The following is a 27232-nucleotide window of genomic DNA, read 5'->3' as shown; positions in this document are numbered from 1 at the left end:
GGAAACTAAGCGAGGCATCCCCATCACCTTCCACGACCGGGTATAGGTCGGGTGGCACGCCCTTGCACTTCGCATCGCCGCGTGTGACCAGAAGAGCATTGCGGGCCGTCGCTCGGAGGGGTCTCAGCCAGCCGCAGCTCTAGGCTCTTCCCGGCTCTACGGTGTTGACAAGGCCGCTGCCCGCCGGTGGGTTTTGGCAGTCAACACTATGAAACTAGTCAAGACACGCCTTCGCACTAAGTTAAGAGATGATTTTCTTCGCTATTGTCTCATAGTCTACATAGAGAGGGAAATAGCAGAAAAGTTTAGTGTTGAAGAAATTATTGAATTTTTGATCTTTGTGCTCGTAAAGACAAATTTAAATTGATAGATATGTAACTTCATTTATATTTCAGGAAAAACGCATATTTTTATTATGTAGACCTATGAAATTTTACTGTGTTGTGAGACTAATTTTTTGCGCTTATACTTTCGCTGGCTCCATCCCTGCACGACAGTGTCATCAACGATGAGGTGGCCCCTACGGCCAGCTCCCACAACCAAGTAGATTATGTTTTTTTATGGTCACCGGGGGGACAAAGTCCCCACCTGAATTTTTGTATATATATTGACCCCAAAGACCACAAGTGTTTTTACAAGAGGGTCGGAAAGAGGAGGTATAGAGAGGAGAGGACATCAGGTCGTGGTGTTCCCTGTCAGATAGCTATGGGGCGTTTGATTGACGTTTCCATGGAGCCAGGCCCCGAAACAATGCACGTTTTTGGCCCAGTGAAGTCTGGCCCGTTAGAAACGGTGCAAAAGACGTTATTCCCACTTCGTTTGGTGGCCTGGGATGAAAATTCTGGGCCGTGAAGAAATTTTGGGCTGGTTGTTTGATTGTGGCTGCGTCCAGCATGCATGTGAGGCTGCCATGTGAGAATCCAACAAACTGACAATGAAAACCAAAGGAATCTTCACGCGGTTTCGTTTGCAACGGTTCTGGCTCCGAAGAAACGCCACATTCAGGCGTAGTTATAGATCCGACAGCCTTTTGACTGTTTTAAGATCCGTGCTATGCATGCAGTTTTGGACCTGTTATTTAGTTGCCCTCGAAAAAAAATCTCTCACCTCATACCGTCTACCAACTTTTATACAGGCTACCAAACCCGTTCTATATGCCATGTTGTCTCGGGATCGATAGGGAGTGTAGGTCGGCAGAAACGAGCCTCACCCTGGCACAGACAAGCTGCAACGGGAGCCAGGGCTGCTTCTGGAAAACGATGGTGTTCCTGTGTTTCCATACGAAACAAAACCCCGTTGCACCGCGTGAAGGGACACTTGAAGAAGATGTGGTTCTCGTAAAAACGCGAAGTGAAAACGTGGAGTTCAGTTTACCAAACTTGTGTATATAGATCGTAAAATGGCTGAAACCAAAACCGTAACGCCCGAAAGCAACTAGGCGAAGAACCTCACCGTAGGTTTAGTTTTAGTTTAGTTTTAGTTAGGCAAATTTTATATTAATTTTAAGTTTATGCAAATTTGACTAAATCCTTTGGCGCGACTGGGCGCCCCAAAAATAAACTCGATCAAAAAACGAGCATTCGATTCTGGTGCCCTCTACGGCGGTGTGGAGGGGTGACAGGAGATACTCTTAACAGAAAAAATCGGAGGTCTCTCGTTTTGATAAACAAAAAATCCATACGGCTCACCCACCGGCGACCTCTGCCTTGTACAGCGTGCTACTACCGACTTGTGGTTGTACTATCGCTCTCGTGGCGCGGCCACGGCAGGAGCCCCTCAGCCTTAGGACGGCGCAGGCTGAGTCTGATGCATGCTCCTGGGCGGCGCGGCCGCCGCACAGCCAGGCGGCGCAGGTGCAGCAGCAGATTGCCGGCGCCGTCCCGAGCGCCACCACGCACGCGAGGGCGAACACGAACGCCGCGGCCAGCACCCAGCTCGCGCAACGCCGACCGCGGGCTCCCCCGGATGGCACCGGCCTCCCGGAGTCGAGAAGTGGATCGACGCCGGTTTTCGGGGCAGCATCGGCGCCGCCTCCCTGCGTCCAGGGCTGAGCGTGCTGTTCGGCACCCGTGTCGGCCACCGTCGATGTTCCGCCGGCTGCGCCGTCGTCGCGGCTAGCGCGGTGCCCGGTGACGAGGATCTGCAGGAGGCCGTCCTTGTCCCTCGCCTTGGCGGCCAGCTTGAGCTCCCGCAGCGCGGCGGAGAGCCTGGACCGCTTGCTCCTCTTCTTCTGCTTCTTCATGGCGTCGCTCCTGCACAGCGTCGGCCTCGGGGCGCTGTCGACTCTCCGGAGCGCCCTACCGCCCCCGCAGGCTCCGCCGACCATGGTAGATCGGTGGAGCAGACGCATGTACCGACGGTGTCAGCTTGCGTCTCGTGTAGCTCCGATCAGTCGACGTAGCTGCTGTGTTGAGACTTGAGAGTGTGGAGCTAGCTTGACTGGTAGTATCTTGTTATGCTTCTTACATGCATCTTGTAATTTATAGCACAGTGTGGAGCTAGCGAGATAGTGGAAGTCGAGGAGTAGGTCTTAGCAGGGGACATGAGTGGAATGAGTCAAAAGAGGAGACGCGTGAGAGAGCACAAGTAGAGCACGGTGCTCCGTGCGGCGGGGAAGCATCCAGGCGCGCGGTGTCGTGCCGATGTGTCGACGCGGCGCACGTGTCAGGTCAGATATGAGTTGTGGCTTTCATGTGGACTGCCTCGATTTTCGGACTTGCTGCCAGCGCATATATGCTTGTCGGGAGCACAAAATGTAGGGCGTCTTTGGTTGAAAAGTGTTTTTAGGTATCCCAGCGGCGTCGTCCACCGTGACCGGAAATGCGTCTCGCACCACCTACTACGGGCCGTCGCAAAATGATCAGATCGTTCGCGGAGATGTAAACCTGGTCCAAATATGCGTCTCCGATGCGTCTCTGCGGACGCTGCACGGACGCGCAAAGTGTCCGCTCGTGTCTGGCGGACGTTTCGTTAGATCCGCCTGGCAGCGACCCTGTGTCGATGCGTCTTCTCAAACGCGCCAGCGACTGGCGCCGCTGCGTCGCTTCGGCAGCCTGCACCACGTTAATGGCGATGCCTCGGCTGCCGAGCAGTCGCAGCCTACCTCCGCCAACCACGTTAATGGCGACGCCACGCGCCGCACGGCCACTGCATGCCTCCGGCCTATATAAAGGGGGTGCGCGTTCTTCTTCCTCTCATCCACTCCTCCAAAGAAACCATAGCCGCCACAAAGCTCGACCGTAGCGCCGCCTAGGTGTTCCTACGATGCAGCCAGACCCGCAAGGAAGTCCATGGCCGGTCCTGGTGGCCGGCGAGGCAGTCGAGGTCGCGGCCCTGGGCGCCCCTAGGCCGGGGCAGGGGCCGCCGTGGTGGAGCAGCTACGGCCCCATGCTAGCCGTCGCCTACGCCCTCCTCGTCTTCGCAGGAGGACCGCTGCTTCGAGTTCCTCCTCCGCATCGACGATGACCCACTCGGCACCAAGCGGCTCCCGGACAAGTTCGCCGAGTTCGTCGATGGCGGCAAGCTGACGCATTTGCAGCTACGGGAGGCCAGGCGCAGCTCGCCGCTGGACCGTGGAGGTCTTATTCGACGGGCGAGGGCAAGATGTACTGCACACGGGGTGGGACAAGTTCGCCCGCGACCTCGAGCTCGAGCGCGGCTGCCAGCTCACCTTCCTCTACGAGGGTGATGGCGAGATGATCGTCAAGGTGTTCGACGACACGGCGTGCCGCAGGCACTACCACACCGGCGAGTTCGGCTCGGATACCGATACTTAGAACTTAGAGTGTTCTTTCTTTGCAGCGAATCTGGTTACGGGCCAGACGAAGCCAGTAGTGGAGGTTTCTGGATGTTCGTCCTCGGTAGAACCAACAAGGGCACCATCTCCCGCTGGATTTTCCAGTTTGGGTGACTGGGTGTGCCCTCGAATGTTCTTTCTTGGCAGCGAACATACGGAAATCAACACAACTGGTTTCCTCATTTTGCAATATTTTATTTGTGTCAACCATGGTTCAAACTATGTATTAGTTTGTGTAAACCATGTTCCCAATTATGTATTAGTTTGTGTAAAACCATGTTCCAATATATAATATTTGGAACTATGTTTAAATGGAGAAGAGAAAAAAAATAAGAAAAATAAATGCGTCGACCCGCTGGAGCCACCCCGAGACGCAAACGAACGCGCGGACAAAAACGATCATTTTAGCGTTCGCGCGACGCAAACGGACGCTCGCAGATAATAAAATGTGTCGCACCGCTGGAGGGCATCTCCAACCGCGCGACCCAAACGGACGCGCTGGGCCGTCCGTTTTGGGCCGTTTGGGTCGCCGCCCGGACACGCGGACAGCGCCCCGCGTCCGCGTGTCCGTTTGGGTCGCGCGCTGCGCCCAACGCGCGGACGCATCGCATAACCGGAGAACCACGAAAACAAAAACAAAATGCGAATTTAAACGATATTTCATTGAACATATGCCCTATTTTGGGCAAATTTGTACATAGCCCTATTTTGGGCAAATAAAACTAACAAAAGAAGCCCCTATATGGGCTTTTAAATTTAAACTAAAATATAAAAAACCCTCTATTAGGGTTTGGTTGGCGGCGCGGTGGCCGCCGGTGCGCCGCCTAGCCCCTGTGGGCGTCGTCGGCGACGTCGTCGTCGTGGACGATGTCCCCGGCGGCGACGCGCTGTTGTGGCTGGACCGCGCCGGGGACTCCGGCCACGGAGACCACAGGGCCTCCTCCCAGGCCGAGTGGGGGTCCGGAGCCACCCGAGGCTGCGGCGGCGCACGGAGCAGCGCCTCCTCCCCGAGGCGCCGCTCCCTCTCTGCCGAGCGCGGCGCACGGCCTCCCGCGCCGCCGCCACTGCTCCGCGCGGCGCCTGTCCTCCTGCCGCCGCTGCTCCTGGCGGCGCTCCACGTCAGCGCGGCGCCTGGCCTCCTCCCGCCGCGCCGCCTCCTCCTCCTCCCGTCGCGCCTGGCGGGCCTGGGCGTAGAGCTCCCAGCCCTCCGCCTCCTCGACCTCCGCCGGGCCGCCTCCTCCATCTCGGAGGTGCGAATGGCCGCATGGAGGTGCGGCCATTGCGCCTCCTCCTCCGCCGCCGAGATCATCAGCGCGGCGCGGAGGTCCGGGTCCTCCTCCGAGGACTCGGGCTTCGGCTCGAGCAGGAGAGGTGGCGGTTGCGGCAATGCCGCACCGCCGCGGGCGGCCTCTCCGATGTGGAGGCCGCCTCGGTTTCTTCCCGCAGCCCGCAGCGACGGCGGCTGCTGCTCGCTTCGTCGTCGTTGGCGAAAGCGAACCGTCGCTTGGCCATGGCGGCGGTTTCGCTGCGGGGAGTGGAGTGGGGACTGGAGTGGAGGGCCAGATCCCCTCCAGTCCCCATTAAATAGACTCCCACGGTCGCCGACAGGTGGGCCCCGGGGAGACGAGGCGACCAGCGCCCGGACGCGAGCGGACGGCGCGTGCCATCCGCGGCCACGCAAACCTAGCCCAGATTTGGGCCGGGTTTGCGTCGTTCCGGACGCCGCGGCCGTCCGCTTTTGCGGTGCGTCCCCGCGCTGGGCCGCGTTTTTGTCCGGCTCGACCCAAACGGACGCGCGGGCGCGGTTTGGATCGCGCGGTTGGAGATGCCCTTAGCTCTCAAGCTTTAGTGCTTTTATCGTATAAAAATAATTTTGCAAGTTATGAAAAATTTAAATAATTCTAGAAATTTTCAGTAATACATCTCACAGTCTTCAAAAATCTCAACCTAAACTTCTTTTCATTTTAGGCTGGATAAAAAACAAAATCTGGTATGTTTAGAGATTTAAAAATGTACTACTCAGATCTACACTTTTATTATTTTTGTATACCTTAAAATATAAAGTATTTGAGTTGATTTTTTGCACGTTTATGGGATACATCATTAACTACATGCGCATTTTTTCCTAGATTTTTTCTGAAACTTAAAAATATATTTTCTATTTTTTTCAAACCGAGAGCACTGGTGCTCATGTGCACCAAATCTCTGTCCGTATTTGTTTCTTTGCAAGTATTTTTTATATTTATTAGCCAAAAAATAGTTCTGCAGATATTTTTTACATGGTATTAGTTTTAAAGCAGCATGAAAATTGACGCGGAAGGCATGCCTACCATTTTTCGTGGATAGGTGTGGGCAAACACAACATGCCTCATGTTTGCACGCTTCGAGAGAGCGGACGATGAGATGCTTTCCCTTGACTCCTCACTTCACTTCCATCACCGTCTAAATCCTAGCCACTCTTCTCACTAGGGTTTATTCTCCATGGATTTCGTTCCTCCACCTCCACCTCTGTCGCACAAGCTCCTTGTGAAAGGACGAGATGTCATCTAGAGGGGGGGTGAATAGGCGTTTAAAAACTCTTACATATTTAACTTGTAAGAATACGGAATTAAACTATGTTTATTCTACAAGCACAAATCTTAAATGTGCTAGGCTCAACTAAGTGCAATAACAACAACTAAAGCTAAGCAAGATAGGCACATGATATATATATGAACAACAAGTGATAGCAAGATATAATAGATACTTCAAACTCGATGGCTATCACGAGGAAAGTAAGCTCGGGTATAGAAATAACCGAGGCACGCGGAGATGAAGATGTATTACCATGTTTCCTTCCTTTGCAAGAGGTACGTCACGTTTGAAAAGGTGAAGGTCACATGAAGGATTTCTCAACGCCACAAAGGCTCACCTTCTTCTCCGAGCCAAACCCACGAATGATAATGGCCCTTTCCTTATGGTTAGCTTTTCCTCCACTCCGTAGATGGTAAGCTCCAAAACCACTTCACAAGCTCCACTAAGGAGAATCCTAGGTCTCTTCACAATCTTCCTTGAAGAGATCACCGGAGCACCAACCGCCAAGCCAACTAGGAGGTCTCCCTCCAAGAGTAACAAGCTCACAGTCTCTCACTCGAACTAATCGTGGTGGAGAGCTCAACTCTATGCAATGATGCAAAGCAAGAACACTAGAGGTGTTCAAATCTTTCACACTTAAATCCCACCAAAGCAACAAATGCTAGGATGAGATTAAAGAGGAAGAACAAAGAGAAAATCAACAAATGACTCCAAGATCTAGATCCAAAGGGTTTCCCTCACTTAGAGGAGAAATGGATTGGTGGAGATTGTAGATCTAGGGGGAATCAAGAGATAGGGCCAGTTCTTCAAAGTCAACAAGGGAGGAGAGAGAGTGGAAGAACTCATCCAACCCAAGGTGGAAGAAGGCCTATTTATAGTCCAAGAAAAAATAGAGTCGTTGGGGAATAAAACAGGCAGAAAAATGACCCAGCCGGCCAGCCGGCCGGTCCACCGGGCTGGGCGCCGGACGGGCCGGCGCACAGGCCGGCAGCGCCGGCTGACATGCCGGGCGGGGTAAGCAGGCCGCGCATCAGGCCAAAGGGGCCCAACCGGCGGGACGGCCGATCGACCGGGCGCTGGGCCGATCGGTCCGGCAGCCACCGGGCGTGGTGCCGGACGTGGGCCTGGAGACCCCCTGAACCAGGCCCGGTGTGCACAAGCCCAGCAGCCGGTTTCCACCGGGCGGGCCGGCGGGATGCCCGGCACTGTGGACCGGACTGCAGGACACTTGAAGATCTTTTCTTTTTCTTTAAAATAGAAAATGCTCCCGAACTCCGATTGACATGAAACCAATTTTGTTGGAAAGATAACGACAAATAGACCCCAACAAATATGGAGACTCCTCACGGGATATTTTTAGATGATACTAGAGAGGGGAGTCTCCCACCGTCAAGAAACGGTGAAGACGTCCAAACTCGAAAACGCAAAAGAAGATGGATGCGTATTCCGTTTTCGATGAACTTGGGCTTGTTGTAAAGCTAGCAAAAAGCTCAAGAACCTCACACAAAGAAATACCAAGAAGTAATAGGGATATGCAAAGTATGCAAAGGGTTGAGCTCCCTAAGACGATGTGATCAAGTTACCTAACCGAAAGCCCCTCTTGATAGTGCGGCTATCTATCCTATAACCCGGTCTCCCAACAACCACTTTGAGACCAGTAAAAGGAAAACCTAGCAAGGCCATACCTTTGCCTTGCGCATCTCGCTTGATCTTGATGATAACTCTTCAAGCTGCACTCAAGCCTGAATGCCTTACTTGATCATTGTTGCTTCGTGAAAACTCACAAATGCTCCCCCATACACCATGATGGGAAAGCTCCATTGAAGATCATCTTCACATGTCCATTATCACTAAATGAACGGAAAGCTTCAAGCATGTGATCCTCCTGAGATGCTCAACTTGAACTTACCCAACTCAACCTTGATGATAATCACAACTTGATGTCATCCTCTCATGGGCTATATGAGATCTCACTTTTGATGCATGCCCATGAAAAGATACCTAACCCATATAGACAACACAAGGACACATGATGGGTTAGTTCATGAAGCATAATTGACAAGCCTTACCATACCACATGACTGCATGCTTCATGTGTTGACCAAACTTGAATCTATTCTTCATTCTTTGTATTGGTCAACCTTGTATCTTATCATGCTCTATCATACCATCTTGAGGTGTATAAAGAACTCTTCATTTGTTTGCATGCTCTAAATCTTAGTCAACCATGGCTCAACTCATGAGCCTATCATGACACCGATTTAGTCATATCTTGAGTTCTTCACTTGGAATCAAATACTCAAGATCTTGATCATTCATTGCTTAACACATAAGTTAGAGCATGGCTAATATTGAGTTTCACATAAGAACTTCATCTTCATTTCTTCTTCTCGATCATATCACATATATGACTTCAAATCGATGATCTTGATGCCGATACTCAAGGTATATCTTTTATCATCATGGCATCCATACTTGAATCCAACACATGGACTACAAGTAGTACCTATGGAATATTCCTTCATATAAACTCAATGAAAACATTAGTCCATGGATGTTATCATTAATTACCAAAACCACACATAGGGACAATATACCCTTACACTTTGACATCAACAACAAATACTCGGAAGAACTCTCGGTGGCTTGCTAGATTGAGAAGCTGACCATGGGAGATGACCACGATCTAGGGAGGTGCTCAAGTTGGCCTCGTCGGTGTGCTCAATGCCACACGCAACGAGGGCGACAACTGTAACGATGGCCACATTGTGTTCTCATTGAAGGTTGGGACCTCCAGTGCGGTCACGGGAAAGGCCCCTAAGTTCGTAGGGACAAACCATGCTGACCTGGGAGAGATTCTTATGATGAACTGATGATGCTCCAAACTTATTTGTTGGCTTTTGATGAGAGATCGACCCTAATGTTTTAGGAGCTTATATGCCCGTGAAACATGTTAGCATTTGATCAAAGTTGTTGGTGTGAACTTCTTACTGTTAGACAAATATTAACCTGCTTACTAAATATGCTCTTATCGGTCTAAGTGCAATAATTATGTGTGTTGTGTTTGCTTTGAAAGTCTATAAGTTTGGTCGTGGTAAGGTCACCGTATTCAAATAAGGTAACCACATCCTAAATTTTCATATAATCAAACATCCGAAATTCTCTCTACAACCAAGTAGATCCACTAATGCGGGCAAACAAACGTTGGACAAGTGCACCAAAATATTTTGTTAGTAACCAAATGAAGTGCAGAAACATGCCCAAGCTTAATTTCTACCCATGCGGCATCTGGGCCAAATCTCAAAACCGGAAGAAATCCATGTGAGGAACCAACCATGCCCGTGATAACAGGCTAGGCTCCAGAGCTTTCAGTCGGCCCCAATGCACAAAGACGAGATAACAAATTTCAATCATACTGCACTAAAAAAGAAAAAGATTGAATAACAATTTGATATATAAGATAGAAGTAAAATTTTAAATATAGCTAAAACTTACTAACTTTATTTTAAATTAAGTGTCACAGCTATTTTTTTAAAATGTATATATACACTTATTAAACGTGGGAAACAAGTCTAACCAAAACATTGTGACACTTAATTTGGAACAGATGAAATAGCTATTCATATTTTTCCATTACATTTAAAAACTTGATCTTATCATTTTTATTCTTAAGCTATCTATAAAGTTTGGTGCTTAAAATTCTTGAGGTAATAGCTGCACATAATATCAATTTTCTGATATTATTTCACAACTTTTATCAACTGGGCTAAATAATGCGGGTGCCACTGAGAGATACGCTCCATAGTTCATCGAGCGAGGCAAGCAGAAACTCTCCCAACTCCCAAGCATGTGGGAGTTATCGGGATTTCCTAACTCACCTGTCTGCCCAATAAGTTAACTAAGTGAATTGAAATCCTATGGTTTGACTAGCCTGGGAAGAGTAATCAAAGGTAATTCGCTAATACAGAGCTGTTTATAGCGGCTTTCTTTTCTAACTAACATGAAAAGAGAGACATGTGAGTTCGACTCTCATTCTATCAGTGCTCAGTAGTCCCTTTCCATCTCGGTACCGTCGGCAAGAAGTCATAAACATATTTTGGGAGAGAGCATCTGATTGTAGAAGTGTGTGCCATTCCATACCATCCACTCACATGCATGGTTTCCAGTGGAGTGTGGTCTTTTTATGAAAATCGTTCATTTGCTACATTTATTGACTGCGACGTTAGGTATGGATTACCTTGTGTATGTGCTGACAAGTAAAACTGTAAAAATGATGCGTCTGAACGTTTAAAGGATTTTCATAAAGTAATCATGATTCAATACGTTGCATGGTGAAAATAGTTTGAACTGAGAATGGCATAAAATATGTAAAGAAACCATTTGAAGAATACTTCTTAAGCTTTGGAATTATCTGTCAAACTAGTTGTCCAAGCACTTCAATGAGCTGGCTGAAAGAAAAAAGTGGACATCTCTTAGAAACCACTAGTTTTGCATCATGATAGCCATGGGTGTTCCTAAGAATCTGTGGAGTGAAATTGTGAAAACAGCTGCTTATTTGATGAAAAGAATGCCTGCTCAGGAGTTTAACGTCTTTAGCTCGTGAGACTCTTATGTTGTGCCACCGGACGCATTTGGATGTGTTTGTTTTGTGAGGTGGTAAAGACCATCAGTCGGTAATAGTTTCCATGTTTATATAGCCAGATTCACACTTGAGCAAACTGACGGCCAGGACCGAACTACAGTGTTCACAGACTACATTTCACTAACATAAAATTGGAACCAAATAACAGATTACGCAAACTGCAGTGTTCAACAATCACGAGGTCAGACCATCAGAGCTTGCTTTAGCAAGTTGTATAAATAAGAAATGCATTTTCAGATTCTCCGGTTTAAACTTCAAATATTATTTATCGTGGACTGGAGATTACATACCAGATCTGCATATTACTTGTGCCTCTGTTCCAAATTAATTTATGCAGCTCTGTCTACATACGGATATATCTAGAAGCATTTCAATATGCAAATACATTCATATCAAGACAAAGTTGCATCACTTTTCACATTATACAAAGCACTTAATTTGGAACATCGAAAATACTTTACTAGAAACTACTGTATCCTAAACAAAATCCGTACAATTTGAAATCTAGATAAAGTAACAAGCAAAGATATCATGGAATGATGGAAGCTAACATCTCTACATACGTCAAAGTATTGGACATACATCTTTAGTTACTACACACGCCACTGAATGGACAGGACATTTGGCCAGTATATCATGCACTATTTGCTCTTCAGTTTGTAACAACATATTCTATACGCAGCAGTTACAGAATATACGCTTAAGATTGTGCAGGAGAAACTTGGCTCCTCACTGTACTCTGTTTTTTTAGGTACTCATTGTACTCTGTTACGATAGAATTGATTCTTTGAATTTTATCAATGTCATCTAACTGCAACGACCGTCCGTGAGAGGAATTCCAATATGACTTCTTCCAAGAGGTCACCATATAAGATCATGGATATCTGCTTTCCGACCATATATGTGTCATCACCAACTTCCAGCCAGTTTGAGTCCAAAACCTTGTCATCAGGATGCCCTATGGCCAGATCCTCTTGCTGCCTAGCCATCATCTGCCAAACCTTCTCAACAGGCCCTTCAGGGCCCCAGATAGGCTGGCAACGTCTAATAGAATCCACCCATGGGTGTATATTGGTGCAAGGTGCAAGGACATCGGAAAGAACAGAATTCGCAAGATCAAACAAAAGTTTTCTTTCTGACTTTGACCATGAAGTAATCTTGTTGTACTTCCTCTCAAGCCTCTCAAAGACTTGAGGGCCAACAGGGAAACCAGGCGAGTGCCATGAGTTGCACAAGAGCTGCCAGTCAGTTACTATCATACCAGAGCATATAAGTATGTCAAGCAGATATGAGAAATCCCTGTCCTCCTCAACCTGAAATGCTTCCAAAGATTGGTAAGAAGAATCATTGTCATCATCACTTGACATGGAGACCTCAGGTTCATCTCGGAGTCGACAATGGTCTATTTGTTTCTCGACATCTGAGATCATTAAAGAAGTTCAAATTAATAAAAGAACGATGCAACCATTTTGTAAAAATATCTGTTTGTGTAATTGTAATAAATAGCTATACTCCTGATGATAAATCAACTAACTCTACTTCCTAAATTCTTTATTTGAACAAATATGTTAGTTACTCATAATGTGTATCAGGTGTTATATTGCAAGTTTTTAGCTCAAATTAGGAATTATTTGTATTTTTGTAAGCATATCTGTTTGTGTAATTATAATAAATAGCTATACTCCTGAGTCCTGACAATAAATCAACTAAATCTACTTCCTAAATTCTTTATTTGAGCAATACGCTGTAATATGTTAGTTACTCACAATGCATATCGGGTGTTATACTGCAAGTTTTTAGCTTAAATTATGAATTATTTGTATTAAGTTCTAGTTTTAGGATAGTTGACAACATACAAGAACTTACTAGCATATGCCTCTGCGTACAGCCTTCTACATAACTACATTACTTCACTGGGAAAAAATAGTTTGTCTCACTTACTGGGCATGTCTTGCAAATCATTCTTGAAAAATCCAGAGGAACAACCATCTTCATCAGTTGGGGGCTCAAGAATGGAAACTGGGCTAGGTTGCTCAAACTCTTCCATGCTTTTACGAGACTTCGGCAGAACAGCATGATTAGAAATAGATATGGATTCATAGTCACCACACTGCAAAGGCGATGATGAAGCCTACAAAAACATGGTAACAATTGAATGAGTTGTGCAAACTTAGGCTTCTCGGTGAGAATATTTAATGCTCTAAACTTGTCAACACATCAAAGTTGCATCTGAGTCCAGTGGATAGTGCTTAAAATGATGGGAGTTTAAATACGGCACTCTGCACTAGAATGACAACACCAGGTACTCTGCTACATTAGAACAATGTACATCTGATCTCCTGAAAATACCAAACATAGAACGAAAAAATATCATGAACTGTGTACAGTTCAGGATCAGTGACTGAAACAGTCTTATTGCAATGATTCTGGGTTCATATTAATGTTATTTTGTCTTTTTAGAAAACACTAGATTTTATATAGGACAGAAGAAACACATCCAAAAAAAAATAGAATCGAAGCAACACGTTCTTGTGATAACAATAAAATTATGAATTGTGAATGTGATTAAAAGCAATAGATGAATCCTTATAATTGCAAAGGAGTTGGATTGTTAATGCTTGGAAGTTAATAGTAGAACATCATTTCAGAAAATGCTTAATTCATTAAAACAACAGAGCAGTATTGCCACATGCAAGAAAGTTATCCTGATGTCCACTCAGTTTGGTTTTACTTTACTAAATTCATGGCACACGAGATACAAACCTTCTGTTCCCGAGAGAATTGCAACTGAAACACAGAAGGAGATGTTTTAGCAGACTCTTGGATTAAGCCCTCGTCTGTCGTGAACAATACTTTCTCATTTATGCAGTCAGAAGTTGAAGCGTTATCAGCTAGGCGCCACGAATGGGATCTGGAATCATCAAGAGAAGGAGAAGCAGGTCTGCGCTGCTCCAAGGCTTGCCTCTCACCGGCAATCTGCTTGAGCCTTGGTTTAGGCAGAAAAGAATCAAAATGGAACTTGCCATTGTCATAACTAACTGAAGGATTTGGGAAATTTTCACTGTCAGGAGAGCCTTCGGAGGGCGATCTCCTGTCCAATGAGCTGTGAAGAGACGATGGAGGTGCATGCTTTGGTAAAACTATAAAGCATCCTTCCTTGCTGTGACCTTTGCCCCGGTCAAGTCTATTGTGTTGGATCTGAGCACGCGAGTCTGAATTTCTCTTTACTCTCTCTGAATCAGATAAAGCAAACATCTGTGCAAGAGTTTTTGAACCAACATCACCTTCCTCATACTTCCGGAAGATTTTCCAGTGCAAGCTATTTGGTGATGACTTCTTGTTTTGCCTGGAATTAATGTCACTGCTAGCATACCCCTGAGATGTTCCACTGTTATTCATATCTACCATGTTGAATTGATCAAGCGATGCCTCCTGTCTCGTTGACAGTGAATTGTTGGCATCACTAGTCAAGTATCTTTCTCCTTTCATTCTAGCAGCATTAAGATCTTCAGTGTCCAAAAGATGTTGTGAAACTCTGCCTTTGCTCATCACAACAGACTCAGCCTGCTTCTTTTCCTATCTCTCCTGGAATTCCTGTTGACATGAGAGAGGAACGGCATGGGAAAAGAGTTCTCTGGATCATTGCTGTTTCCCGAGCCAGGCTCCAAAACGACAATGTCATTGAAACCCCTGTAACCCCCTCTCGGTGAATTTTTTATATCTCTAAGTGACGAATTAGCTAAACCGACAGGATACTTCCTGAAACTGGATGCAGTATCTTTCTCATGCCGACGGCTTGGGTAGTAATTCGCATCATGGGGGCGCTTCTCAAACAAGGGATTGTCTATTTCAAGTGAGTTCAGGCGATCCAAGCCATTTCTGTAGTCCGCATCATTGTCAAATATTTCATCACCATAGGGAGACTTTGATGGCATGAGTTTTTTCAATTTCATCGCGCTCCGCTTCAAGCTTGGCAGCCCTTTAGGGAAATGATGTGACCTCTCTTTTGTGACAGTCTCCGGTGGTAGCTCCTCTGAGACCTCAAAAACATCCTTGAATTCTTGATGCCGATTATGGGCTACATAAGTAGGTGGCAATACGTCAATTCCCATGAGCTTTGCGATCACACTGGGGGATGACCGCCTTTGCTCCAATTCTTTAAGTACATCCTTCCCAACAAGTAGTTTTGTTGGAGAGCCGCTACTTCTTCGTGGCCTGTACTCCTTATATCGATGCCCACTCTATAGAAATTTTCCAAGATAAAAAGGAAGACAAAATTCGCAATGCTTCAGTATTTGATTGTTGGTAACAAGATATTAGGACGAAATCATACAGTTTCAACTTTCAAGAGGATTCTGACAAGCAGAAGGAAGTCACTTACTGAAATATGTTCCATCTCGAAGAGCGATATATGGAGAATGAACCAAGAGGAAAGGTTCCTACATCATCTGAAGTCAAGTGCTGTGTGCCTACAATTATGCATTGAACATTTGTAAAGTTCTGAAAGTTGCATGCTAACATTTTTTTCTAATAGAATGCACATAAGATTGAAATATGAAGTTAGCATAGAGCAGAACTGGAATTCTTTGATTTCCCTACATTATAAATGAACTTCTAAATGTGGCTAGCAAACAAGTAAAACTTGTTGTTGCAGTGAAATTGGTACTTTCGGCCTCCCAAATGGCATGGAATAGTTGAGGCTCCACAATGAGCACGAGGAACATAAATTGGGCGTTTGGAGCAAGGTGGGCATCACACAGCAAGGCTGCCAAAATATGGACTACACAGGGCATGCAATGCAGATCTGTATATATAACGCCATTTCTTGCTTAAAGAAATACATCGAACAGCAGTCCCATACCGTCACCAACAAATTGTGACATAATAACACCCAACTGCACTATTTTGATACTACTACATTGTGGGCAGGGGTCATAAAAAAGACGAGCACAATCCGTAGAAAAGCAAAGCAAGCCAAAAAGATCAAAGCGCTCTAGTAAATATAATACCTTTTCAGGGGCTGCAGCATCAGGAGTCCTTTTTCGCGAGAAAGCGTGAGCCCGTTTGGGGAAATGGCAGTACTAAAATCAGGCGCCCAGAGAAAACCACAACCTGGAACAGGATTAAACTACTAAGCCAGCCTTTATACAGAGAAAGGTGCATATCAATCGGTAGCTAGAAGTAGGAGACGCCGTCGCTCAGCTCAGTTACCCGCTCTGATCTGCTGTGGCGCTGCTCCCACGTGGGTTTCAGATCAAGGGAGAAAGCTAGACCTTATTACGGATCTGGAGGGAGGGGTGGTGCTCGGCCGCGAAGTGGGGGGAAACGTATGCGGAGAATGCCGGCGCGGGGATCCGGAGAAGGAGCCGTACCTCGAGCAGTGAAGCGGATCGGCGGCCGCCGTTACTCCTCGCGTGCCGTCGCAGGTGCTGCTGCTCCTCGCGTGGTGCCGCAGCCGGCGAGGTGGAGCTCGTCGAGGTGAAGGTGCGGCCACCGGCGCCGGCGGGGGAAATCTGGGGCAGGCAGCCGGGGCCGGGGACGGGAGCTCGAGGGTTTAACGGTATCGCTCGGATTTGCAGTGTGCTACTGGGATAACGGACGAAGACACGCCGGCCTACGGGCGCGGAATGAGGCGCCTGGTGTGGTCGTAGCGTTTTGTTCTGCAATCAATCAATCGTGTTTTGCAGGTTGCAGGTGGGGAATCTGTGTGAGCTCGCCGCACGCACGCACGCCATGCGAGTGGAGTACGTGCTTTGATTGCTGCGCGGAGTGTTGGGTGGAGCGATAAGCACTGGTCCCAGATCAGTTTAATTTTTTCGCAAATGTGTTTATGGCATTTTGTCAGTTTGCAGTGGACCTGCTGCTCCTGATGTTGATGGTGGAGTGGCAAGTGGACTGCCATTATACGTACTCCATCTGTTAAGTACTACCTCCGTCCAAAGAACAACACATTTCAAGACAAACTTTGACCATAAAAGCAACACAATCTTGATTATATTATATGCAATTAGTATCGTTGGATTCGTATTGAAAAGCACTTTCTAATGATTTCATACAAATAATCTTTATATATTTAAAGTAATTCTTGGTCAAAAAAAAAAGGACGTAAAACGAAGACGCCTTATTCCTTAAATCGGAGGTAGTAGTGTACATTCTAAACTTAAAATTTGTCTAAAATACTCTACATTCTACTTTTGGTTAACAATAACACTGAAAACGAAGTGGTTTTGTGTTGCTAAATTCAATGTAGCTTGTATTGGTTGTTCACGTACCTAAGTAGTACTGTACTAATAAATGTAACACTAATTTGTCTCATTTTTTTCTAAATGTAGATTAATTTATCTAATTTTTCTAGAATGTAGACTAATTTGTCACAGTTTTTCTATTGAATGTTGCTATTTTCGATGTCGCCACTACCCATAATATAGCTCAGCATGGGCAACCCCGTGCTTGGGCCTACAAAATTTATGATTTTAGGCAGGAGTTGGGTCGGGCTTTTCCTTGTTCTAGGCCAGGTTTGGGCCTAATATCTAGATCGGGAGGTTGGACCAGCTCGGTTCAATGTTTTCATCTACGAGCTTTTTAGGCTCAACCCTAGCCAAGTTTTGCCCATATATAATCGCCACCAGACCCGACGCGTCCACTAAGGGCACGTTTGGTAGTCTGTATTCTTGCACCACTGCGCCAGCGAGATGGGCTCCCTGCGCGTCACGAATGGGCCATGGGCCATGAAACGCGGTTTTTTGGTAGCCTGGGTGGCCTTTTCTGCGTCGGAGAGGGAAGCCAAGCCCCGTTGTTTGGTTGCCCGTTTCCACTACTTTCTTCCCTGCTCATGCAGCCCACAACCTGTTTGGTTGCAGATAGTTGTGTGTTGTGGTAACCCCTTCACTTAGAGTTGTGAGGTTACCCAGTACTGAGTAACAGCACACATCAGATTCAATTCATCACAAAAGGTGCTGGCAATACACAGCAACTACTTAGTGGTGATGCATCACAAGCGAAGCAACTATACTTCGTGATGCATCACAGGTTCATCACACGAGGGGTTAGTATATACCACCTCGAACAAGTTCATCATTACAGACCGGGGATCATGTTGTAGCAAGTCCTAGCTTGTGGGATTCTTCCTCCTTCTTCACCCAAATTTGTTTGATGCGAAAGGGCTGCATGTCTTTTGTATGAGATTGAAGCTTATCAAGAAATTTGAGTAGGAAGAATTGAATCTCGGCAAAACGCTAATTGTTGAAGAGAGAATAGATTGAAAAGAGAAAATTATGAAAACAAAACTCTAAATAGGAGAGCCTTGTCGCGGCACCGACATTCGGTACGGGCGTGTTTGCCCCATATCGTCTGCCCGTGCCGGTGCAATCGGCAAGTTCTCCTTGATTTTTTAAACTCAACATCGACTGAAATAGCAAAAAGGACTATAAGTTTACCGACCATCGGTACGGGCATATGCGCCCGTACCATCCGGTTGTACCACCTCAATGATCAAAACAACAAAAGGTAATATAAGTTTACCGATCATCGGTATGGGCATATGCGCCTGTACCATCCGGTCGTACCACCTCGACGGAAAAAACGATGGGCGAAGTGAAAACTCGTCGTCAGTTTTACGACCATCGATACGGACAAATGCGTCTGTACCGACTAGAAAACGAAAACAAACACAATCGAAACTTTACTATGGGTTTAACGACCAGTGGTACCGGCTGGTACGACTGTACCGTCCGCCCGTACAATGGTAAAAATGCACTAAATCGAACGTATGCAAGAAACAAGTAAGAAAACTCCAAACACAAACACATAAACGAGGTTTTTAAGAGGAGAAAATATCAACAAAGGATTTTTCATCGTAAGTACTAACATGTGTATCTTCAATGAATTCCTCCGTTGAGACCATCCGAACCTCAACAATGTTATTTACCTTATTTGCTATGTAGTGCTTGAGGCGCTGGCCATTGACAACCCATGAGCTGGAGGGAGACAACCCTTTTAGTTTTACAGCACTAGAAGGGTTGGCTTCCTCCATATCATATGGTCCTTCCCATTTTGATCTCAATTTTCCTGCAAAAAGCTTGAGACGAGAGTTGAATAGCAAAACCTTATCTCCTTGCTTAAACTCTTTCTTCTCAATCTTTCTATCATGCCATCTTTTGACTTTCTCCTTAAAAAGTCTAGCACTTTCATAAACTTCATTTCTTAATTCATCTAGAGCTTGTATATCTAATAACCTTTTTATCCGGCGGCCTAAAAATCATAATTTAACTTCGTGATCGCCCAAAAGGCTTTATGTTCTAATTCTAAGGGTAAGTGGCAAGTTTTTCCATAAACCATCTTATATGGCGTAGTTCCCATAGGATTCTTGAATGCAGTATGATAAGCCAAAAGGGAATCATTGAGTCTCATAGACCAATCTTTCCTAGAAGTATTAACATTTTTCTGCAATATCGTTTTGATTTCCCTATAAGATAACTCAACTTGTCCACTAGTCTGTGGATGATAAGGTGTGGCTACTCGGTGATTAACCCCATATTTATTAAGGATCTTTCGAAAAGTTCCTCCCATAAAGTGAGTTCCCCATATGTAATTAACACTCTAGGGACTCCAAATCTAGGGAAAATTATGTCTTTGATCATTTTAATAGAGGTTGCTGATCTACATGAGATGTAGGCATTTCTTCAACCAATTTAGTAACATAATCAACAACAACTAGGATATGAGTATAACCATTCGAAGGAGGGAATGGGCCCATGAAATCCATTCCCCATACATCGAAAGGTTCAATTATAAGATTGTAATTCATAGCCATTTTGTGTCTCTTACTTATGTTACTCATACGTTGGCAAGCATCACATTTTTTTACCAAGTTCAGTGGCATCTTTAAATAAGGTTGGCCAATAGAAACCTGGTTGAAGAACCTTTGCAGCGGTGCGAGGTCCAGCGTGGTGCCCACTGATACGTCCCAAACGTATCTATAATTTTTGATGCTCCATGCTTGTTTTGTTACAATTCTTATATGTTTTATGTGTACTTTTCCACACTTTTTAGCATTTTCTGGGACTAACCTATTAACGCAGTGCCGCGAGTGCCGGTTCTCGTTTTTCGTTGTTTTTATGTTTCAGAAAAATTGTACATGAAAGTTTCTCGGAATTGGACGAAACAAAAGCCCGAGTCTTATTTTTCCGGGACGAAGACGGAACCAGAAGGACACGGGCAGGAGATCTGCCACGTGGCAGTACAAAGGGAAGGCGCGGCCCCACCCTTGGCCGCGTCTGGCCCATGTACTGGCGCCTCGTTGTCTCGTTTGCTCTGCCCTTCCGCCTATTTATTCCTCGTACCGGAAAAACCACAGGACCAGAGCCTCCATCCACGAAAAGTTCTGACGCCACCGTTAACCGAAACCCTAGTTCGGGAGGGTTCTGCAGTCCATCCCGGCACCCTGCCGGAGAGGGATATCACCGCCGGAGGCCTCTACATCGCCATGTCTTCATCCGAGGTGATGCATGAGTAGTCCTCCACGGGACCATGGGTCCATAGCGATAGCTAGATGGTTGTCCTCTCCTTGTTGTGCTTCATGTATAGATCTTGTGAGCTGCCTAACATGATCAAGATCATCTATTTGTAATTGCTACATGTTGGTTTGATGTGGATCCAATTTATAGAGAGATTGCTTTGGTTGAGATTATGTATTATGTTATTATGATCTTGCATTCTCTCCGTTTCTAGTAGATGCTCTGGCCAAGTAGATGCTAGCGACTCCAAGAGGGAGTATTTATGCTCGATAGTGGGTTCATGCCTCTATTTAACCATGGGAAGTGACCTTGTTCTCTACGGTTGTAGATGTGTTGTTGCTACTAGGGAGAAAACAGGGGTATTCTATTCAAAGGTAGTTTCATCGTTTACTTTACACACATTGCTTAAAGCGATAGTCCGTTGCTTGCAACTTAATACTGGAGGGTGTCGCGGATGCAATCCTGAAGGTGGATTATTAGTCATAGATGCACTTGGATTACGGTCTATGTATATTGTTGTAATGCCCGCATCTTTCATATCATGTATTCTGCACCAACCATTAGTGTAGAATCTCTGTTTGTCAATTGCCCATCTATAATTTGTTTACCCAACATATTTATTTTATTGGGGAGGCGCGTCTAGTGAACTGTGGACCCCGGTCCTTCTTCTTTTAATTGCAATCTTCTACAACATTTTCCTGTTCTATTCTCTGCAAACAATTCTTCTTCCACACGGTTCGTTTAATCCTTTGTTTCAAGCAAAACCAGTGAGCTTGACAACCTCGCTGAAAGTTGGGAACAAAGTACTTGGTTGTTTGTGTGCAGGTCTCCACGTTGCTCGCCGACGCCGGCGATGCGCCACGCCACGAGTTGGTTCGCAACACCTCGGGAGAGAATGTTTTTCTCCTACTTGGTCGATAAACCTTGGTTTCTTGCGAGGGAAAACTTCCTGCTGTGCTCATCATACCTTCCTTTTGGGGTTCCACTCAACGTTGCGGATAAATTCTCCTTCATCAACTCCGCGCTCAGCACCCACCATAAGGACCTGCATGGCAAGGCTTCAGAATAGGAAGCACCCTGCTTTTAGGTACACACCGTCTAATCATGCCATCCACACCATGCATGTACAAGTAAGGTTCATCCCAAAAGTGGTGTCTTAGAGCATGTCTAATGGAACCCTTAAACCCTTATAGCTATAAGGGTCGAGAATTGGCAAAATTGGAGAGGTTGGAGGTGTGAAAAACAGGAGGCATTTAGTGGAACCCTTAAACCCTTAAATTTTAAGGGTTGAGTCAAATAGTGGAACCCTCAAACCCTTAAAATTTAAGGGTTTGAGGGTTCCACTATTTGACTCAACCCTCAAACCCTCAAACCCTCATCACAGTTTCATATCACAAATATCACCATATCAATCAAACAATAATCATTCTAGTTATTATTACAACATCAAATAGTACTCTCAAGCACAAGATAATCATTCCAAATATTACAACAATGTTTTTGGCAAATTAAAAAAATTGTTCGAAGCAAATAGGACATAGCAAAGTGAAACAAAGACACATCATGAGCCTTGGCGCCGCCCATCCAACTGCCAATGGTGCTCCACAAGATCATCCCGGAGTTGACAATGAGTGTTTGCATTCTCAATCGCACGATGTGCTTCAAGAAAAGCTTCTACGCGATTGGGGTTCCTTTCCGGTTGCACACGGGTGCCAACATTGTCATAGAAGCAAGGGAGGTTTAACCCTATCTCATCCTCTAGGATCATGTTGTGTAGAATCACACAACATGTCATGATGTCCTGCAAGGTCTTCTTGTCCCAAAAACGAGTTGGACCCCGGACTATGGCAAACCTTGCTTGCAAAATACCGAAAGCTCTCTCAATATCTTTGTGGGCTGCCTCTTGTGCCCTTGTGAAATGAGCTTGTTTTTTTGTTAGGGGCACACCATTTTTCTCCTTGATGGACTTCACAAGAGTTGCCCACTCGGGATAAATGCCATCGGTGAGATAGTATCCCATTGAGTACTCATGGTTCATGACCTTGTAGTTGCAAGTTGGAGCATCTCCGGAAACTAATCTTGCAAACAAAGGAGATATATTGAGCACGTTGATATCATTGAGTGTACCTGGCAAACCGAAAAATGCATGCCAAATCCATGTGTCCTCCGATGCCACGGCCTCAAGCACAATGGTTGCATCCTTGTTTTTTCCACAATACATTCCATGCCATGATCTGGGGCAATTTTTCCATGTCCAATGCATGCAATCAAGACTACCAAGCATCCCCGGCCATCCCCTTTTTTCATTCATCTCCATCAACCTCTTTGTATCTTCCTCGTTGGGTGCCCGAAGATAGAAATCACCATACAACCGGATGACCAACTTTGCAAACCTACGGACGGAATCCGTGGTTGTTTGTACACCAATGCGAAGATACTCGTCGGTATAGTCCGCGGGTACGCCATAGGCGAGCACACGCATTGCCGCCGATATCTTTTGATAAGCACTAAACCCCCATTGACCGGAGGCGGACCTATGACGCTTGAAGTAATCCGAGGCGGCCTCACAATCATTAACAATCTTCACAAACAAACTACGGCGCATTCGGTACCTTCTCCGGAAGAGGCGAGGTGGGTATGTAGGATGCTCCTTCGCGAAGTAGTCTCTCATCAGTTGCTCGTGCCCGAGACCACGGTTGCGGTAAATGTACTCTCGCCCCATCACTGATCCTCTCCTATGATCCAACAGCTTTGCGCGGTCTTCGATCTCTTGGACGTCGACGAGGAGGCTCATCATCTCCACGTCATCGTCTTGAAGCAACTCCTCAATGTCTGAATCGTCCGACGAAAACCAACCGGACTCGGAGGACAACGACATGGAGTCGTCGGAGTTCATCTCCATCTACAACAAATGAGCATATTTGCATCAAAATATAAATTTTGTGCCTATTTTTCTCATCAATACTATCAACAAAATTTACAAAAAAGGGGGAAGAAAATACCTTCGACGGGGTCGGACCGAGCGGCGTCGAGCGGCGTCGGGGGAGAAGGCCGGGGGCGGGCCGAGCGGCGGTGGAGGGAGGAGGAGGAGCTCGGGGAGGAGGAGGAGCTCGGGGAGGAGGAGGAGCTCGGGGAGGAGGAGGAGCTCGGGGGAGGAGGAGCTCGGGGAGGCTGGGGGCGGAGCGGCGGCGGTGGGGAGGCTGGGGGCGGCGGCGGGGCGGAGGAGGCGGGGGTGCTCGATGCGGAGGAGGGAGGAGGCGGCGGAGGCCGGGAAAAGGTCCGGCGGGGGGAGGAGGAGGCGGGGGTGCTCGATCCGGTGGCGTCGGCGGCCGGCGAGGGGAGGGGCTGGGGCGGCGGCAGCCGGCGGCGCGGTGTGGAGGCGAGCTCGGGGAGGGAGGAGGAGCTGAACTCGTTCCGTCCGTTGTGAACGTGTAGGGGTCGGAGCACGGGTCGGGGCCTCCAACCCTTACCTGTACAGGTCGGGGCACGGATTGGAGCCTCGACCTCTAAATTTTTTTAGGGATTTAGGGATTTAGGGGTTCCACTATATAGCATTTGGACCCTTAAATCCGTAAAAAAAGGTTGTATACGGATTTAAGGGTTCCATTAGACATGCTCTTAAATCATGGAAGAACTTCCTTCTACGATGCAAACTCATGTCCTTTGGTAGAAACCTCCCTACAAGAAAATTAGCATAATCCACAAACCAAGATTCATTAGTATTAACAACTGCTAGGCATTCCCCCGGTATTGATTCGTTGATTGGAACATGATCATATGCTATGCCTTTCATGCGGGATAAGTGATCAGCTACATGGTTATCCTTACCTCGTCGGTCTACTATTTCCAAATCATATTTCTGAAGTAATAATACCCACCTAATCAATCGCGGCTTTGCATCTTTCTTAACGAATAAGTGTCGCAAAGCTTGATGATCAGTGTGTACCTTTACCTTGGATTTAATGATATAATATCTAAACTTACCACATGCAAAGACAATAGCGAGAAACTCTTTTTCAGTTGTCGCATAGTTCTTTTGATCATCATTAAAAAGGCGGCTAGCCTACTAGATGACATTTAAGTTCTTACCTTCTCGTTGTCCTAAGATGGCAACTATAGCATAATCACTACCATCACACATTATTTCAAAAGGTTCCTTCCAATTAGGGGGTTGTATAATGGGTGCTGTTACTAATGATGCTTTTAACTGTTCAAAAGAATTGATACATTTATTTTCAAAAATAAAGGGAACATCCTTTTGAATAAATGAGTTAACGGGGCAACTATATTAGCAAAGTTCTTAATGAAACACCTATAGAACCCAACATGTCCAACAAAAGTTTGCAGACTTTTAATATCTTGTGGTCTAGGTAATTCCCTTAATGGTTCAATTCCTGATTCATCTATTTTAATTCCTTTCTCATAAATTTTATGTCCAAAAACCTTACCTTCTCTTACCATGAACCGACATCGTTCCCAATTAAGAACTATCTTTGCCTTTTTACATTCCTGCATAACTTGATTAAGATTGTAGAGATACTTATCGAAATTATTATTGTAAACAACAAAATCATCCATAAGCACTTTCACAGTGTTTTCAGCAAATTTTTCAAAGATTTTCAAAACACATTCTTGAAAAGATGCAGCTGCATTACAAAGGACGAAGGGAAGTAACTTGTAAGCATAAGTACCATACGAGCAAGTAAAAGTTGTTTTCTCTTGGTCTTCAGGTTGGACCGGGATTTGGGTATAACCTCAATAACCATCGAGCAAGTTATTAGAAAGTATTTCTAAAACTTGCTCCATCAAAGATGGTGGCTTATGAACCTTTTTAGTGTCTCTATTCAACTTCCTAAAGTCTATGCACATACTATAGCCTATTATTGTTCTTGTAGGGATAAGGCTATTTTCATTGTTTCTAATGATAGTTATAACTCCATATTTCGGGATACCATGGGCAGGACTCACCCATTTACTATCTGAAATTTGGTAAATAACACCTGCATCAAGTAAACGAATAACTTCCTTATGACTTCCTTCATTTTGGGATTCATTTTTTTTGTGTATCAACGAAAGGTTTAGAATCGTCTTCCAATTTTATGTTATGAGTTATTATTGAAGGATCTCTGCCTTTAATATCTTTGAGAGAATATCCGAAAAGTTTATCATACTGAACAAGAACGTCTAGCAAGGACTTAACCTCAGTGGAAGAAAGACTACTACTTATTATAGTTGGAGATTTCTTTTCTTCATCGAGAAATCCATATCTTAAGTCTTCAGGAAGGGGTTTTAGTTCTAGAGGTGGTGGATCTTCATCTCCCTTCATTACCAACTTTTCATATTCAAAGTCTCGAATATTTTCTTCTTCTGCTGGTTCATTCAAAATTGATGGGATTCGTAGCATAGAAAACAAAAAATTTCCTACCGCAAGAACGAAACACAAGCCAAGATCTAATCTAGAAGACGGTAGCAATGAGGGGATCACGAGACTAACCCTTGAAGATTTCCAAAGCCTACGAGATTAGATCTCATTGTTGCAGAAGATGATCACTTGCCGCTTTCAAAAGCGCGTAGAAGATCTTGACGGTGCCACAATCGGGGAGCACCTCCGTACTCAGTCACACGTACGGTGTTGATGAAGACGACGTCCTCCTCCCCGTTCCAGCGGGCAGCGGAAGTAGTAGACCCTCCTCGGAATCCCGGCAGCACGACGGCGTGGTGACGGTGGTGGTGGAGAACTCCGGCAGGGCTTCGCCTATGCGCTGCGGGAGTATTATGTGGAGGAGGGGCGCTAGGGTTTGGGGAGAGAGGGTTGTAGGGTGCCGGCCACTTGGGGGCTGCGGCCTAGATTGCTTGGGGTGGCCGGCCCCTGATTGCGTGTAAGACACACGTCCGTTGGGAACCCCAAGAGGAAGGTGTGATGCGCACAGCAGCAAGTTTTCCCTCAGTAAGAAACCAAGGTTATCGAACCAGTAGGAGTCAAGGAACACGTGAAGGTTGTTGGTGGCGGAGTGTAGTGCGGCGCAAAACCGGGGATTCCGGCGCCAACGTGGAACCTGCACAACACAATCAAAGTACTTTTCCCCAACGTAACGATGAGGTTGTCAATCTCACCGAGCTTGCTGTAAACAAAGGATTAATTGTATAGTGTGGAATATGATGTTTATTTGCGAAGAACGATAAAGAACAATTGCGGTAGATTGTATTTCGGATGTAAAGAATGGACCGGGGTCCACGAGTTCACTAGTGGTGTCTCTCCGATAAGAAATAGCATGTTGGGTGAACAAATTACAGTTGGGCAATTGACAAATAAAGAAGGCATAACAATGCACATACATATATCATGATGAGTACTATGAGATTTAATCAGGGCATTACGACAAAGTACATAGACCGCTATCCCGCATGCATCTATGCCTAAAAAGTCCACCTTCAGGTTATCATCCGAACCCCTTCCAGTATTAAGTTGCAAACAGCAGACAATTGCATTAAGTATGGTGTGTAATGTAATCAACACAAATATCCTTAGACAAAGCATTGGTGTTTTATCCCTAGTGGCAACAGCACATCCACAACCTTAGAACTTTCTGTCACTGTCCCAGATTCAATGGAGGCATGAACCCACTATCGAGCATAAATACTCCCTCTTGGAGTCACAAGTATCAACTTGGCCGAGCCTCTACTAGCAACGAAGAGCATGCAAGA

At 45.9% G+C, this 27232-nt stretch overlaps 2 protein-coding genes across 2 annotated transcripts; both read right to left on the bottom strand.

Moving 5' to 3' along the window:
- Nucleotides 1–1684: 1684 nt before the first annotated feature.
- On the bottom strand, nt 1685–2430 carry LOC124656172. The gene has a single exon (XM_047194964.1). It carries the CDS (start codon nt 2348–2350, stop codon nt 1685–1687), a length of 666 nt encoding a protein of 221 aa, XP_047050920.1. The 5' UTR covers nt 2351–2430.
- An 8974-nt stretch (nt 2431–11404) lies between these two features.
- On the bottom strand, nt 11405–23429 carry LOC124656171. Its single transcript, XM_047194963.1, has 6 exons — nt 22805–23429; nt 18940–19079; nt 14762–15253; nt 13776–14588; nt 12954–13143; nt 11405–12432 (listed from the first exon to the last, which is right to left on the bottom strand). The coding sequence occupies exons 1-6, from the start codon at nt 23427–23429 to the stop codon at nt 11816–11818; spliced, it is 2877 nt and encodes a 958-aa protein (XP_047050919.1). The 3' UTR covers nt 11405–11815.
- Between the last annotated feature and the right edge of the window lie 3803 nt (nt 23430–27232).

The sequence above is a fragment of the Lolium rigidum genome, chromosome 5 (assembly GCF_022539505.1).
Source record: "Lolium rigidum isolate FL_2022 chromosome 5, APGP_CSIRO_Lrig_0.1, whole genome shotgun sequence".
Taxonomy (NCBI): domain Eukaryota; kingdom Viridiplantae; phylum Streptophyta; class Magnoliopsida; order Poales; family Poaceae; genus Lolium; species Lolium rigidum.
Note: the sequence above shows the minus strand (reverse complement) of the source record. Positions and strands in the feature narration are given on the sequence as shown.

What these genes read in the sequence shown, in the direction of transcription:
- LOC124656171 (XM_047194963.1), bottom strand. Translation starts at nt 23,429, where the DNA reads ATGGAGATGAACTCCGACGACTCCATGTCGTTGTCCTCCGAGTCCGGT. An exon ending in GGGATGGCCGGGGATGCTTG is followed by an intron (nt 19,080 to 22,804) that starts GTAGTCTTGATT and finishes AGCTTTTTGCAG; the next exon opens with GAAAATTGAGATCAAAATGG. An exon ending in AATTCTCTCGGGAACAGAAG is followed by an intron (nt 13,144 to 13,775) that starts GTTTGTATCTCG and finishes ATGTTTTTGTAG; the next exon opens with GCTTCATCATCGCCTTTGCA.
- LOC124656172 (XM_047194964.1), bottom strand. Translation starts at nt 2,350, where the DNA reads ATGCGTCTGCTCCACCGATCTACCATGGTCGGCGGAGCCTGCGGGGGC.